The sequence below is a fragment of the Carica papaya genome, chromosome 7 (genome assembly GCF_054855325.1).
Source record: "Carica papaya isolate Zhongbai chromosome 7, ASM5485532v1, whole genome shotgun sequence".
Taxonomy (NCBI): Eukaryota; Viridiplantae; Streptophyta; class Magnoliopsida; order Brassicales; family Caricaceae; genus Carica; species Carica papaya.
This window is the reverse complement of record NC_142315.1, coordinates 7,093,353-7,106,154: the sequence shown is the minus strand read 5'-3', so window position 1 is coordinate 7,106,154 and position 12,802 is coordinate 7,093,353. Positions and strand designations below refer to the sequence as shown.

At 34.5% G+C, this 12,802-nt stretch overlaps 1 protein-coding gene across 1 annotated transcript; it reads left to right on the top strand.

The window, feature by feature from the left end:
* Positions 1 to 2,211: 2,211 nt before the first annotated feature.
* Positions 2,212 to 11,223, top strand: VPS15 (protein kinase family protein / WD-40 repeat family protein). The gene is made up of 11 exons (XM_088208703.1): positions 2,212 to 2,826; positions 3,230 to 3,352; positions 3,461 to 3,506; positions 3,573 to 3,733; positions 4,388 to 4,467; positions 4,762 to 4,867; positions 5,239 to 5,415; positions 5,496 to 8,633; positions 9,371 to 9,618; positions 9,715 to 9,814; positions 10,755 to 11,223. Exons 1-11 carry the CDS (start codon positions 2,554 to 2,556, stop codon positions 10,929 to 10,931), a joined length of 4,629 nt encoding a protein of 1,542 aa, XP_088064829.1. The 5' UTR covers positions 2,212 to 2,553; the 3' UTR covers positions 10,932 to 11,223.
* Positions 11,224 to 12,802: the final 1,579 nt, after the last annotated feature.

The following is a 12,802-nucleotide window of genomic DNA, read 5'->3' as shown; positions in this document are numbered from 1 at the left end:
AAATATTTAAATAAAAAATTATTAGTATTTATCATGGTTTAATTTATTTTAATTTAATAATGAAATTGTCCATAAATGCTGAAAATATATGTAGTTATCAACTTTTGTTTTTTTTTTTTAATGTAGTAGTTGTTAACTTTTTTTAACCATAAGAATACTTGAAATTTTTATAATGTAAAACAAAGCATACTGATGTAGGTGAAAAGTATTTTGGAAATTGCAAAGGTTACTATTAAAGTTTATTGAAATTAAGAACCATTGATTTTTAAAATAAACTGTCATTAAATATTGTTGATACCCACTTGACTTCATTATACCCAATAGATATGAAATATGTTATTTTTTGTTTATAAATATAAACCATATAAATTTATTTATTTATTTACCAACTAAATAAACAATACATATTACATCCATTTATTTTTTAATTCTAAGTTTATACAAACAATATTTCAACGGTCAAGTCTTGGAATCTTTGAAGTTTTTATGGATTCAATTTATTGACTTTGGTGTATACTATATTTATGCTTGGAGGGCACACCACGATTTTATATATGCAAGTAAACCACCTCAAGCTTATTAGAGAGAAGAAGAAAAAAAAAAAAAAAAAAAGAGAAAAAGAAAAAAACACTCTGATTAGAGAAAAAATTTCAAATTATTATTTGTGATCATTGTGCCATGTGTACGGCGGCAAGTAATCTTATTATCTAAACCAAATAAATAATCTAATACTTAAACAGACTGTCCATGGCACCTCATCTCGTAAATAATTATTTTTGATTTGTTCGTTTTTATCCATTTCGTGGCCCTGGATTCCAAGCCCACACACTGGCCTACCCATAGAATCAAGCTGCTACTGTTTTCCTCGGCTCATATAAATACACCCTCTCACGCCTACTTCCACCACGCGTCACACTAAGCAGAGAGAATTTGAGATCGGAAGATGAAGAACAGTGGGAAAAGCCAAAAGAGCAGTACGGGTAAGTCTGATGCGAGGAAAGACAGGAGATCTGCGACGGGAATGAGTGGATCGCCGAAGAAAGGCGGACATGGCGGTAAGTTCACGTGGTCCGGCGATGGGTACTCGCGAGCTGAGATCGGGCGAGAGAGAGAGGCTATGGACGCTAAGGATCCTAACTTTGAAGATCCAGAGGAGATCGAGGAGACTGCTAATTGAAGATGGCGATGGTTTTCGTTTTATAATTTGCGGTAATGTTAACAGTAGATTTGTAAATATCTCGTGTAATGGATCATCATCTGGTCCTTATTTAAATAAGAATCCGCAGTGGTACTTATGATCTGCTGTATTAATTCGCCGATGATGCTTAAGTGTATGTATTAAAGATTAATTTCAGTCAAATCTTCTTTTTTAATTTAAAAAAAGAATGCAGGTGTTTGTTGGAGGAAGAACTGCACTTTAAGGAAAGAGAAATAATTTGTGAACTACGTATATAAAATATAAAAATGATAATTTATAGTGCATATAAATATTTAAATAAAAAATGTGAAATATTAACACGATTTAAATCACAAAATTAAAGAATAAATCTCAAAGTATGTAGTTTGAGATAAACTAAAATTGAAATGAAAAAGATAAAGATCTTAATTAAACTAAAATTTAAAAATTAATGGATAAAGCTTTCTAACGAATTATTAGTTTTTGAAGCCAGATAATATAATATTTATATAGATAAATATTAAAATAATATAATTTTAAACTTTTAAAATATCTTTAAAATAAAATTAATATTAATATATATTTTAAAATAAAATTTTAATTTAGTTGATTAAAAAAATTAACTCTATGTATATATCCTAATCTAAATATATACAGTAATTATTTTAGTTTAATTGATATATACATGTAATGGATAAAAAAATTAAAATGATATTATTCATAATAATTATCTATTTAATTTTTGTAAATATAAAAATTTTATTTGACTATAAAACATCTTATTTATCACGTAAATATTTTACCAAAAATTAAAGTGTAATAATTATTCTATATTTTCATTAAAAATCTTTTTATTTTTATAAAATTTTTAGTTATATAACGGACTGAAAATAATATAGCGGGATAAACAAAAATATTTTTTTTATAATTAAGTAAAAAATTTAAAAGTTAATAGTGGAGAATATATTATTAAAAAAGTAAGTCTTATCATTTATACTTAAAAAATAAATATTATCGTTAAATTTATCATTTACTTATCTGCTGTTTTAAAGAATTCTTGAGGATCTGAATTATCAACCTGAAGCGAATTCGTCGGCCAACGGAGGAGACTCAATATCATGAGAGCAGCCCGTTACTGGAAGCCATCTGTACAACTCCAAACTGCTGAACCAGCCAAGTCAAGAAAACCGAAATCAACCCAATCACTCCCTTCTCCTCCATCCCGCTCTTCGCTTGCTTCTCTGGAATTAAAACTACCAAAAAATTAACAAGAAAACTCAGAAAAAGGGAGAGGAGGCAAACAAAAAATGTGGCACAATTGAAGTAGATTACATAATTTATCGGAAAACCACCTGAGAGGGAGAAAGGAGGAAATAATGGGGAACAAAATCGCCAGAACCACACAGGTGTCGGCCTCCGAGTACTACCTGCACGACCTGCCTTCTTCCTACAATCTGGTGCTGAAGGAGGTGCTCGGTCGAAGCCGATTCTTCAAGTCGATCCTCTGCAAGCACGACGAGGGGTTGGTGCTGGTTAAGGTCTACTTCAAGCGCGGCGACTTCATCGATCTCAGGGAGTATGAGCGTCGTCTCGCCAAGATCAAGGATACCTTCTTCGCCGTTGAAAATCCACATGTCTGGCCCTTTCAGGTCGAATTCAATTCCGACCTTTCTTTTCCCCTTCGTTATTGGATTCTTTTTAATGTGTATTGGTGTTTGTGGCTGAGGAAGATATGGAAACTTTTGCGTCGCTGGGGTTTTGAATAGTGGGATCTTAGATGACTGACGTGTGCCGAACTGGCTAATGGAGAAGATACTGGAGCCTTCGAGTAACTGTTTTGATTACCAGGAAGGAGAGAATTACAGAGCTGCTTAATTAACTTTGAAATTCCCATAGCTTTTGTTTTGTTTTTATTTAATTGTGGATTTGTAGCTCTATGTTGCGGCATTGCTGCTGATTTTGTTGGAAGTTTTATTTTCTTGTCTTTTTTATGGGTGTTTAACAGGCTCTTAAGCAGAGCTTTACCGTTGGAATTTCTCATGCGTTTTGCAGTTTTGGCAAGAAACAGATAAAGCAGCTTATTTATTGAGACAATACTTTTTCAATAATTTACACGATCGATTGAGTACTCGGCCTTTCCTTAGTCTTGTGGAGAAAAAATGGCTCGCGTTTCAGGTCTCTCTCTTTAGCTTTCTTCCTCCGATATTACTCCCCCCGCTTCCTCATTTTCATTGTGAACCCGAAGAGTCAAGTTTCATGTTTCTCTTCTGGTTCGTTGTGCAGTTACTTCTTGCTGTGAAGCAGTGCCATGAACAAAATATCTGCCATGGTGAGTTGTGTTTGTTTACTGGAGCATTCTCATGTTATCACCTTATGCTAATTTGGAACTTTACAGGTGATATTAAGTGTGAGAATGTGCTGGTCACTTCGTGGAATTGGCTATACCTTGCTGATTTTGCCTCATTCAAACCCACATATATTCCCTATGATGATCCCTCAGATTTCTCATTCTTCTTTGACACAGGAGGAAGAAGACTGTGTTATCTAGCTCCAGAGGTTAACTTTATTTCTTCTTTAATGTTGTTTTACTTTAAAGCTTTAGTTTTCTACTTCTATTTTTTGGCTTACTGACTGGAGGAATCCTTAATCTGAGCTCATCCTTGTGGCTTAACAATTATATAATTAACGATTTACTGATGTTGTGTGGTTTAAACTTTATATATCCTTATTCAAGTTTTTTCTTTTATTTTTTTTCACATTCAGGTTCTTTATTTTCTAATATGAATTCTAGAACAGTAAATACTATTGAGTAATTGAGACAACAGGGTATCACAAACTTTGGAGTTTAGATGATGGGTACTTCTGAATCATTGTTGATGTGTTTGTGAGACTGCAAAATATGCCTTATTATGACTGATATAGGTTATTTCCATTTTGATTTTGTTAATTACAGGCATCTTAGTGATGAGATTCCTGTGTGGCTGGCTGTCGTATGCCAATGCTTTAGCTGAGAAGATTTCTTTTGTCTCCTGCCCCCTGAGTCAATTGTTAAAATTGCTTGATTGTTTTTGACGAAACATAATAGTTTATTTCAGTCTTTTTTCCCTCTAAAATGACTTAATTAAATACCTAGTTTTCCTTCTATTTATTCTGTTACTTGTGCAATTTTTAAAATTTTAGATTGTAAATAACTTGTTTATCGACCCACAGAGATTTTATGAGCATGGAGGAGAGATGCAAGTAGCACAAGATGCTCCTTTGAAACCATCAATGGACATATTTGCAGTTGGGTGAGCATGTTCAATTATCAGATTCTGAATAATCTCGGAGCTAATTTGAAGCTGGTTTTGAGTTATCTGATTCTTTTTCGTTTTTTATGTATTCTAAAATTTCGATGTTCATGATATATATGTCTTTTACCACCTGTATTGTATCATGTTATAGTTTTTAAAAATATCTTAGAGGTAAAGCATTCAAATTTCTATCCTTTACTTTGTTCAAGGCTGTATTATCATCTTCTGACTATGTAGTTGTGTCACCTTTTTTTTGGAAGGTTATGTAATAGTGCCATTTTGATCCACCAGGTGTGTAATAGCGGAGCTTTTCCTTGAGGGTCAGCCACTTTTTGAACTCTCTCAGCTTCTAGCTTATCGCCGAGGACAATATGATCCTAGCCAACATCTTGAAAAGGCAAACTTCTCTTTCTCTCCCTTTTCTATTTTATATTTTATGCTTCATGGTTTCTTTTCATTTTGATTCTTTAGCCTTTCATTTACATGCGGAAATGTAAAATTTAATTTTTAAATAAGAATTTCAAGATTGAGCTATATGTCTCTATGCACACTTCCTCTGTTCTCTAGGCAAAACTATGCTTGCATGCTTCTTTGTAGACTTAATCTTCTTCAGTCTCTTATTTTATTATACTTCTAGGGAACTTGAGGTATGTGTTTGATTATGACTTAAATTGCAGCAAGTTTCTATTTAACTCTTTCTTTATTGTTCTCATGTTCTCTCCTATTTGTGTCTGAGGTCTTTTGGGCAATTGCTTTCCGTGCATGTAGATCCCAGATTCTGGAATACGCAAGATGATACTTCATATGATTCAGTTGGAACCAGAGTCACGTCTTTCTGCTGAAAGTTATCTGCAGAGTTACATGGAAGTTGTTTTTCCAACATATTTCTCTCCATTTTTGCACAATCTGTACTGCTGTTGCAATCCTCTTCATTCTGATATGAGGGTAAATATCTTTGTAATATTGTATTTAGATTTGATTACTTCTTACAACTTACAACTTCATGCTCTTAATATGTACTGTAGGTTGCAGTTTGCCAGGGCATTTTCCATGAGATACTTAAGCAGATGATTGGTGATAGGTCAAGTAAGCAGACTGGTGGTGGTACCATAAGCATTACAGAGTCACATGAAACAGTTGCAAACTGCAAGTTGAACTTGACTGATGACTTGTTAAGAAAAGGAGAAAACATGGAGAAAGTTTCACCTCAGGAACGATTCAAACTTCTTGGTGATATTAGTACATTGCTTGGTGATGTCAAACAAAGCAATCATTTAACTGATGCGAGGCCGATTCCGGGGGATGTGTCTAAATCTTCAGTTACCAGATGTGATATAAAGTCTCCTGGTGAGCTTCTTCAAAGTATTTCTGATGCATTTAGGAGGAATGACCATCCTTTTCTGAAAAAGATTACAATGAATAATCTTAGTAAATTGATGTCTGAGTATGACAGCCAATCAGACACCTTTGGCATGCCTTTCCTACCATTACCTGAAGTTAATATGAGGTGTGAAGGGATGGTTCTGATTGCATCTTTACTGTGTTCCTGCGTACGCAATGTCAAGTTGCCTCATCTGAGGAGGGGGGTTATACTTCTATTAAAATCTTGTTCCTTATACATTGATGATGAAGACCGTTTGCAACGTGTGCTTCCATATGTTATTGCTATGCTTTCTGACCCAGCAGCAATTGTGCGTTGTGCTGCCTTGGAGACTTTGTGTGACATTCTGCCTTTGGTCCGAGATTTTCCTCCCAGTGATGCTAAAATTTTCCCAGAGTATATTCTTCCAATGCTTTCTATGCTTCCTGATGATCCAGAGGAGAGTGTCAGAATTTGTTATGCAAGCAACATTGCTAAGCTTGCTTTAACTGCTTATGGATTTTTGATTCACTCGATACACTTGAGTAAGGCAGGGGTTCTTGATGAATTGAGTTTGCCACGGGAGTCCTTGGCTTCATCTAATGGAAAAAATGGACAACTGCAGAGATTAAATGGTGATGCGCAGCTTGCTCAGCTGCGAAAATCCATAGCTGAGGTTGTTCAAGAACTTGTGATGGGACCAAAGCAAACTCCAAATATCAGGAGAGCACTCCTTCAGGACATTGGTAATCTGTGCTGCTTCTTTGGTCAGAGACAGAGTAATGACTTTCTTTTACCCATACTTCCCGCTTTCTTGAATGATCGAGATGAACAGCTAAGGGCTGTATTCTTTGAGAAAATTGTGTATGTTTGCTTTTTTGTGGGCCAAAGAAGTGTGGAAGAATATCTTTTACCTTATATTGAGCAGGCTTTAAGTGATATAACAGAGGCTGTAATTGCTAATGCATTGGATTGTTTGGCCATTCTGTGCACGAGTGGTTTCTTGCGGAAACGAATACTCCTTGAGATGATAGAACGTGCTTTTCCTTTGTTATGTTATCCAAGTCAATGGGTAAGAAGGTCAGCTGTCACTTTCATTGCTGCTAGCAGTGAGAGCTTAGGTGCAGTTGATTCATATGTTTTTCTTGCCCCAGTTATACGCCCTTTCCTTCGCAGACAACCTGCATCTCTTGCCTCTGAAAAGACTCTCTTTTCATGTTTAAAACCTCCAGTTTCAAGACAAGTATTTTACCAAGTCTTGGAAAATGTCAGGAGTTCAGACATGTTAGAAAGACAGAGAAAAATATGGTATAATTCATCGGCACAATCAAAACAATGGGAAACTATGGATTTACTAAAGAAGGAGCCAGGGGAACTAAGCTCAGCGACAAGCTGGTCTGATAAGCAACCAAGCCTTGAGGATCGAGGACCTCCTGGGAGTGCATTAGAGCAAGATTTAACTGAATCTGGTGAGAATACAAATAAGCTAAGACCAATGGGAAGCCTTATATGCAAAGCTTCTACTGCACTTGACCTTAATGATCCCCTGTGTTCGGAGAAATTACAGTTTTCATGCTTCATGTCTCCACAGGTTACCGGTGTAAATAGTTTGTTATGTGATAAATCATCCGAAGGCATTCCTTTGTACTCTTTTAGCCTTGACAAAAGGACAGTGGGAATTCCTCCTGTAGCTTCTGAGTCTTCATTGCTGATGAATTCCCTAGGAATTGGTTCATTATCCATGCCATGGATGGATCCACTAAACAAATCATTTAGTTTGGCTAGCTCAGTTCCAGCTCCCAAGCTTATTTCTGGCTCATTCACTGTAGGTACTGGTTCTAAACAGTTCCATAGAGTGGTTCACGAACCTGATGGAAGGGAAGGTGAGATGGCCTCTATTAATGGTAAATTTCAAGATATGGCAGTATCTGGAACAATAAGAGGAAATTCCGTAACTGGGGAAGATATTTCTGCTCCAATAGAACTTACAGGAGTGCCATCTTTTGCACGCACATTGTCGGTGCCAGATTCAGGCTGGAGGCCTCGTGGAGTGTTAGTTGCACACCTCCAAGAGCACCGTTCTTCTGTTAATGATATTGCAGTTTCAAATGATCATAGCTTTTTTGTGAGTGCCTCTGATGATTCAACAGTGAAGGTGTGGGATTCAAGGAAGTTGGAAAAGGACATATCATTTAGATCAAGGCTAACTTATCACTTGGAGGGAAGTCGAGCACTATGTGCTACAATGCTTCGGAATTCTGCTCAAGTGGTTATTGGAGCTTGTGATGGCATGATTCATACATTTTCTGTTGATTATATCTCCAAAGGTCTAGGGAACATTGTTGAGAAGTATTCAGGTATTGCAGATATTAAAAAGAAGGATATCGGAGAGGGTGCAATACTTACCCTCTTAAATTATCCTACTGAGAATTGCTCCAGTCAGATGGTAATGTATAGTACCCAAAACTGTGGAATCCATCTTTGGGACATCAGGTCAAATTCTGATGCATGGAAATTACAAGCAGTTCCTGAGGAAGGCTATGTATCTTCCTTGGTGATTGGTCCTTGTGGGAATTGGTTTGTCTCAGGATCATCTAGAGGTGTGCTTACTCTTTGGGATATGAGGTTCCTTGTCCCTGTAAAGTCCTGGCAATATTCTATTGTTTGTCCTATAGAGAAGATGTGCCTCTTTGTTCCTTCTTTAAATGGCACCATATCGACGGTGGCAAGGCCTCTTATTTTTGTTGCTGCTGGTTGCAATGAAGTTTCACTTTGGAATGCGGAGAACGGGAGCTGTCATCAGGTGACATTGTCAATCTTGTTTAGATGTATCTCAAATTTTTTACCAAAAAATCAGTAATCAAATTTTGAACCTAACCAGATAAGGAAAAAAAGAAGGGAAAATATCAAAGTTCTTTTGGATAACAAAGATGTCTTGTTTACTAGGAGGAAGCTAAAATGTCGATTAGATGTCAACATATACAAATTGATGCAAAATATATGAGCCTTCAATAACCAAAATAAAATTCTTTTGTTCAAAAAGTGAATAGCAGGAGAAGCTTGGATTTGTTATAAATATAAAACTTAAAATGTTGATGTTTTCCAATTACTAACCTTTCACGTGGATTAGAAACCATCTTGGTTTAGTTTGTAATGAATTTGAGGTGCTTATGTTAATATGAAGGGCAAAATATTTTCTTTTTGGAAATAAATATGAAGGGGAAAATATAGATGAAAATTAGGTGTCTTGTCTTCTCTATTTAAGAGCTACATGAAGTGTTTTGTAGTCATATAGCATGCCATCAAGTTTCAGAAAGCTATGAGTTTTTCTTGTCTTTAGAGATAAAAAACATTGTACAATAGCTCCATAGAGCTGGAGTAATATTCATTTTTTTTAATTGTTGCATAGAGTTCTGATGAGCGTGGATTCTCTATATTCTAACAATGGTACTCTTGTTATGATCGTGATTAGACTTCACCAAGTATTTCTTACCATGTATATTTATGCTTATGGAAACAAGTTTTAACTTCTATTTCCAGGTACTACGGGTAGCGAACTATGAAAATGATGCTGAAATTTCTGATTTGCCATGGTCCTTGGCAAGGCCATCTGGTAAGTCAAGTTCTAAAGCAGATTTGAGGCGGAATATAAATTCAAGGTACAGAGTTGATGAGCTGAATGAACCTCCGTCACGTCTGCCCGGCATCCGTTCATTACTTCCTTTACCTGGGGGTGATCTACTGACGGGGGGTACTGATTTGAAGATTCGTCGATGGGACCATTACAGGTTCTAATTTAATCTCAACTTTTGTCGGCTTGCTCATCTTATAACAGGTTTACCGGGTTTGTGACTCATGTGACTGACTGTTTTTTCATGTTACAGCCCTGAAAAAAGTTACTGTCTCTGTGGGCCGAACTTAAAGGGAGTTGGGAATGACGATTTCTATGAAACAAGATCTAATTTTGGGGTGCAAGTTGTGCAGGTATCTTAAATAATTTAGAAGGTTTCACATCTAAGCCTCATTTTTAAGTGATCATAATGCTGAGATAGGTCACCTTGGTGCTAATACTAATTGATCTAAAGAGAGAGAACAGAGGACATCAAGGATTTAAGGGAAGAAAAGACATAGGAAACAAAAAAAATTAGGGACAGCACAAAGAAGAATTGGGAATAGAAAAGAGCAGAAAATACGAATTAATTATCAAGAAGAGGGAGAGACTAGGAGATGTCATGTAACTCAAATAAAGTTTTTTATTCAATTGTCATAATATATCTAAAAATATTCAAAGAAACATGCTGTTATGAGTACCAAAGTATACATCTTAAAGAGGAAACTAAATCCAATGAAATATGAAACAAAATAAAAGCTGATGAGTAACCAAATCCTACATATGAGATAAAATAAAATCCAAATTGGAAACTAAATAAAATCCTAATTGCACTTGAATTTTCTAAATATTCTGAATAGTCCTAATTAAATGGAAAAGATATTAGAATTATATAATTGTTACCTAAATATTTATTGGCCCTAGTTGCTTCTAATTTTGAGTTATCTCAAAAAAAAAAAAAATGCTTCTAATTTTGAGTCTTCTTGTTCTCTATTAATGGCACCTCCTTCTTGGGAAGTATAATGAGGTATTTTTACAATTTGTACGTGGGACAATTAAGTAGAATACAGTGGTCTTTTGTAGGTTTAGCTACTTGATTACTCATTTCATTTTTAAGTTGTATGTATCATTCTGTAATCTACCTTTAGTCGACTCGCAACTGTATGGGGTTTTCAGAATTCTTTGCTGGATCCAGATATTTAAACCAAGCAAGTGGAAATTTTATTATGATTCCATTTCATAATTTTTCTTTTTTGAAATAAAAATGATTCCATTTCATAATATGCTATAACTGAATAATTTTCCTGGGCACAGGAGACAAAGAGGCGACCTCTGACAACTAAATTATCGGCAAAAGCTGTTCTAGCAGCAGCTGTAACTGATTCTGCTGGTTGCCACCGTGATTCCATCCTCTCATTGGCTTCTGTCAAATTGAACCAGAGGCTGTTGATATCTAGCAGTAGAGATGGGGCTATTAAGGTTTGGAAGTAAATGAGTTAAGCATACAACTGCTCTACGGTACATATTAGTGCTATTGGTTGTTGAAATTGTATATAGCATGTTAAGACTAGAAGGTCAACCTTTTGTTTAGGTATATATCATAATCCTGGCTGTGCTGATGCTTGATTTATACCGCAAGTTAGCTTGTAGAAATACATAGGAATTTATCTAGTTTTATGCTGTTCTATTTTAGCAATCAATTTATCAGTTTAAAAATTATCTGGTACTAGTGATGTTAAAAGACTTTATCATGAAGAAAATTCATGTAGTATTTTGACTGCAATGTTCGATGTAATGGTGTTTTTCTCTTAACATTTATCCAATTGTCTTTCTCAATTTTCGAATTTGTGAACCATCTGGATTACATACCTATCTAGTACATATTTATCTTTTACTTATTCAAATAGCACGTTACTTAAAGGGTTTAAGCCAGGATGCTAAGCTCCTGAGGAAGCTTGGTGCGATTGGAGTTGAGTGGCTTAGGTTTTTTATTTTTTTGAAAGAGAAGACTTAGCAGTGCAAAATAGGAAACTTCTAAAGTAGACATATTTCAGTAATAGAAGATATGAGGTACAACTAATTGAAGGACATAAATGTTTTGGGAAGTTAACTAATAGGAATAAGAAGATTTAATTTCTTTTTCCAAATTTTAAGAAGTTTTACAAGAAAGAGAATAGGAATATTTATTTTCCTATTGCTTAGATTTCCTATTTTTCTAATTATTTCTATTTGATTTATTATCTCATTTGCTTGTTTTTCTAATTTTTCTATTTTTGATGTATTTTGGTGCCTACAAATAACGTACTTTCACTTAATTATTAAGAAAAGTATTTATGATAATTATTCAAATATATAGAGATATTACTTTGATTATTGAGATTCAAGATCTTCAAGTTTTTTGTTCTTAATGAAATTAGTCTTTGTTTTCAAGTTCTCTTTGTTTTACATCACTTAGGCTTGTTTGGTACATGAAAACATTTTTTAGTTTTCAGTTTCACTTGTAAATGTTCATACATAAAAACATTTTTGATATAGTTGAAAATACAAACAATATTTACGAATTGGTAATTCTAAATGTTGCATAAATATGAAAAGAGTAAATAGAGTTTTTAATGAATTTCAGAAAACTGGTTTCATTTATAATTGACTACATATATGCACAACATCGTACATGCTTTTATGCAAAAACATATATAAAATCTGGGAAATGAATTCCTATCTTAGGAAAAAAAGCTGTCTATTTTTTCTTTTGGGGTCCGCTTTATACTTACTGTATTTCTTAATGAACCTTAATTGCCCCTAGGGGTGACAAAGCAGGAGGGTAGTGTCTCGGATTTGTCTCAATACATAATATAGATGACTTTTATCATCCTGTATACGACTTGTTGACTAGACGGGTCATAACCTCTAAACTCATACATGACCTATTTATAAAGGAGCAAATTTGTTTAGTCCCACTTGATATATTTATCATAAAATGTCAAACAAATTAACTATTTATTTTTTTGAAATTATAACTATTTAAATTAACTTGAACTAACTTATTTAATATGTTTATTGTTTATTTATTTTCTTGAAATAAAAAATGTAAATTACGTATATGACACTAATGGAGTGTCGCCCCTATATAAAAGAATTTACAAATTAGTTACTGCATCAATAACCCTCCCAAAATCATCCCACCCAAACATGTCATGACTCAGAATTAGAATCCCGAAAGTATGAAGTCATCTATCTCAAATTTTACCAATATCTCTTACACACCCATTGAAACCTCTATTGTTTATCTCTTTTCATACAACCCAAAAAGTAAAGAAAGAAATCATTTTAACAAACTTAGTACTCCTTCTAATTCCACTCCA

What these genes read in the sequence shown, in the direction of transcription:
- VPS15 (XM_088208703.1), top strand. Translation starts at nt 2,554, where the DNA reads ATGGGGAACAAAATCGCCAGAACCACACAGGTGTCGGCCTCCGAGTAC. An exon ending in TGAACAAAATATCTGCCATG is followed by an intron (nt 3,507 to 3,572) that starts GTGAGTTGTGTT and finishes GGAACTTTACAG; the next exon opens with GTGATATTAAGTGTGAGAAT. An exon ending in CTAGCCAACATCTTGAAAAG is followed by an intron (nt 4,868 to 5,238) that starts GCAAACTTCTCT and finishes CCGTGCATGTAG; the next exon opens with ATCCCAGATTCTGGAATACG.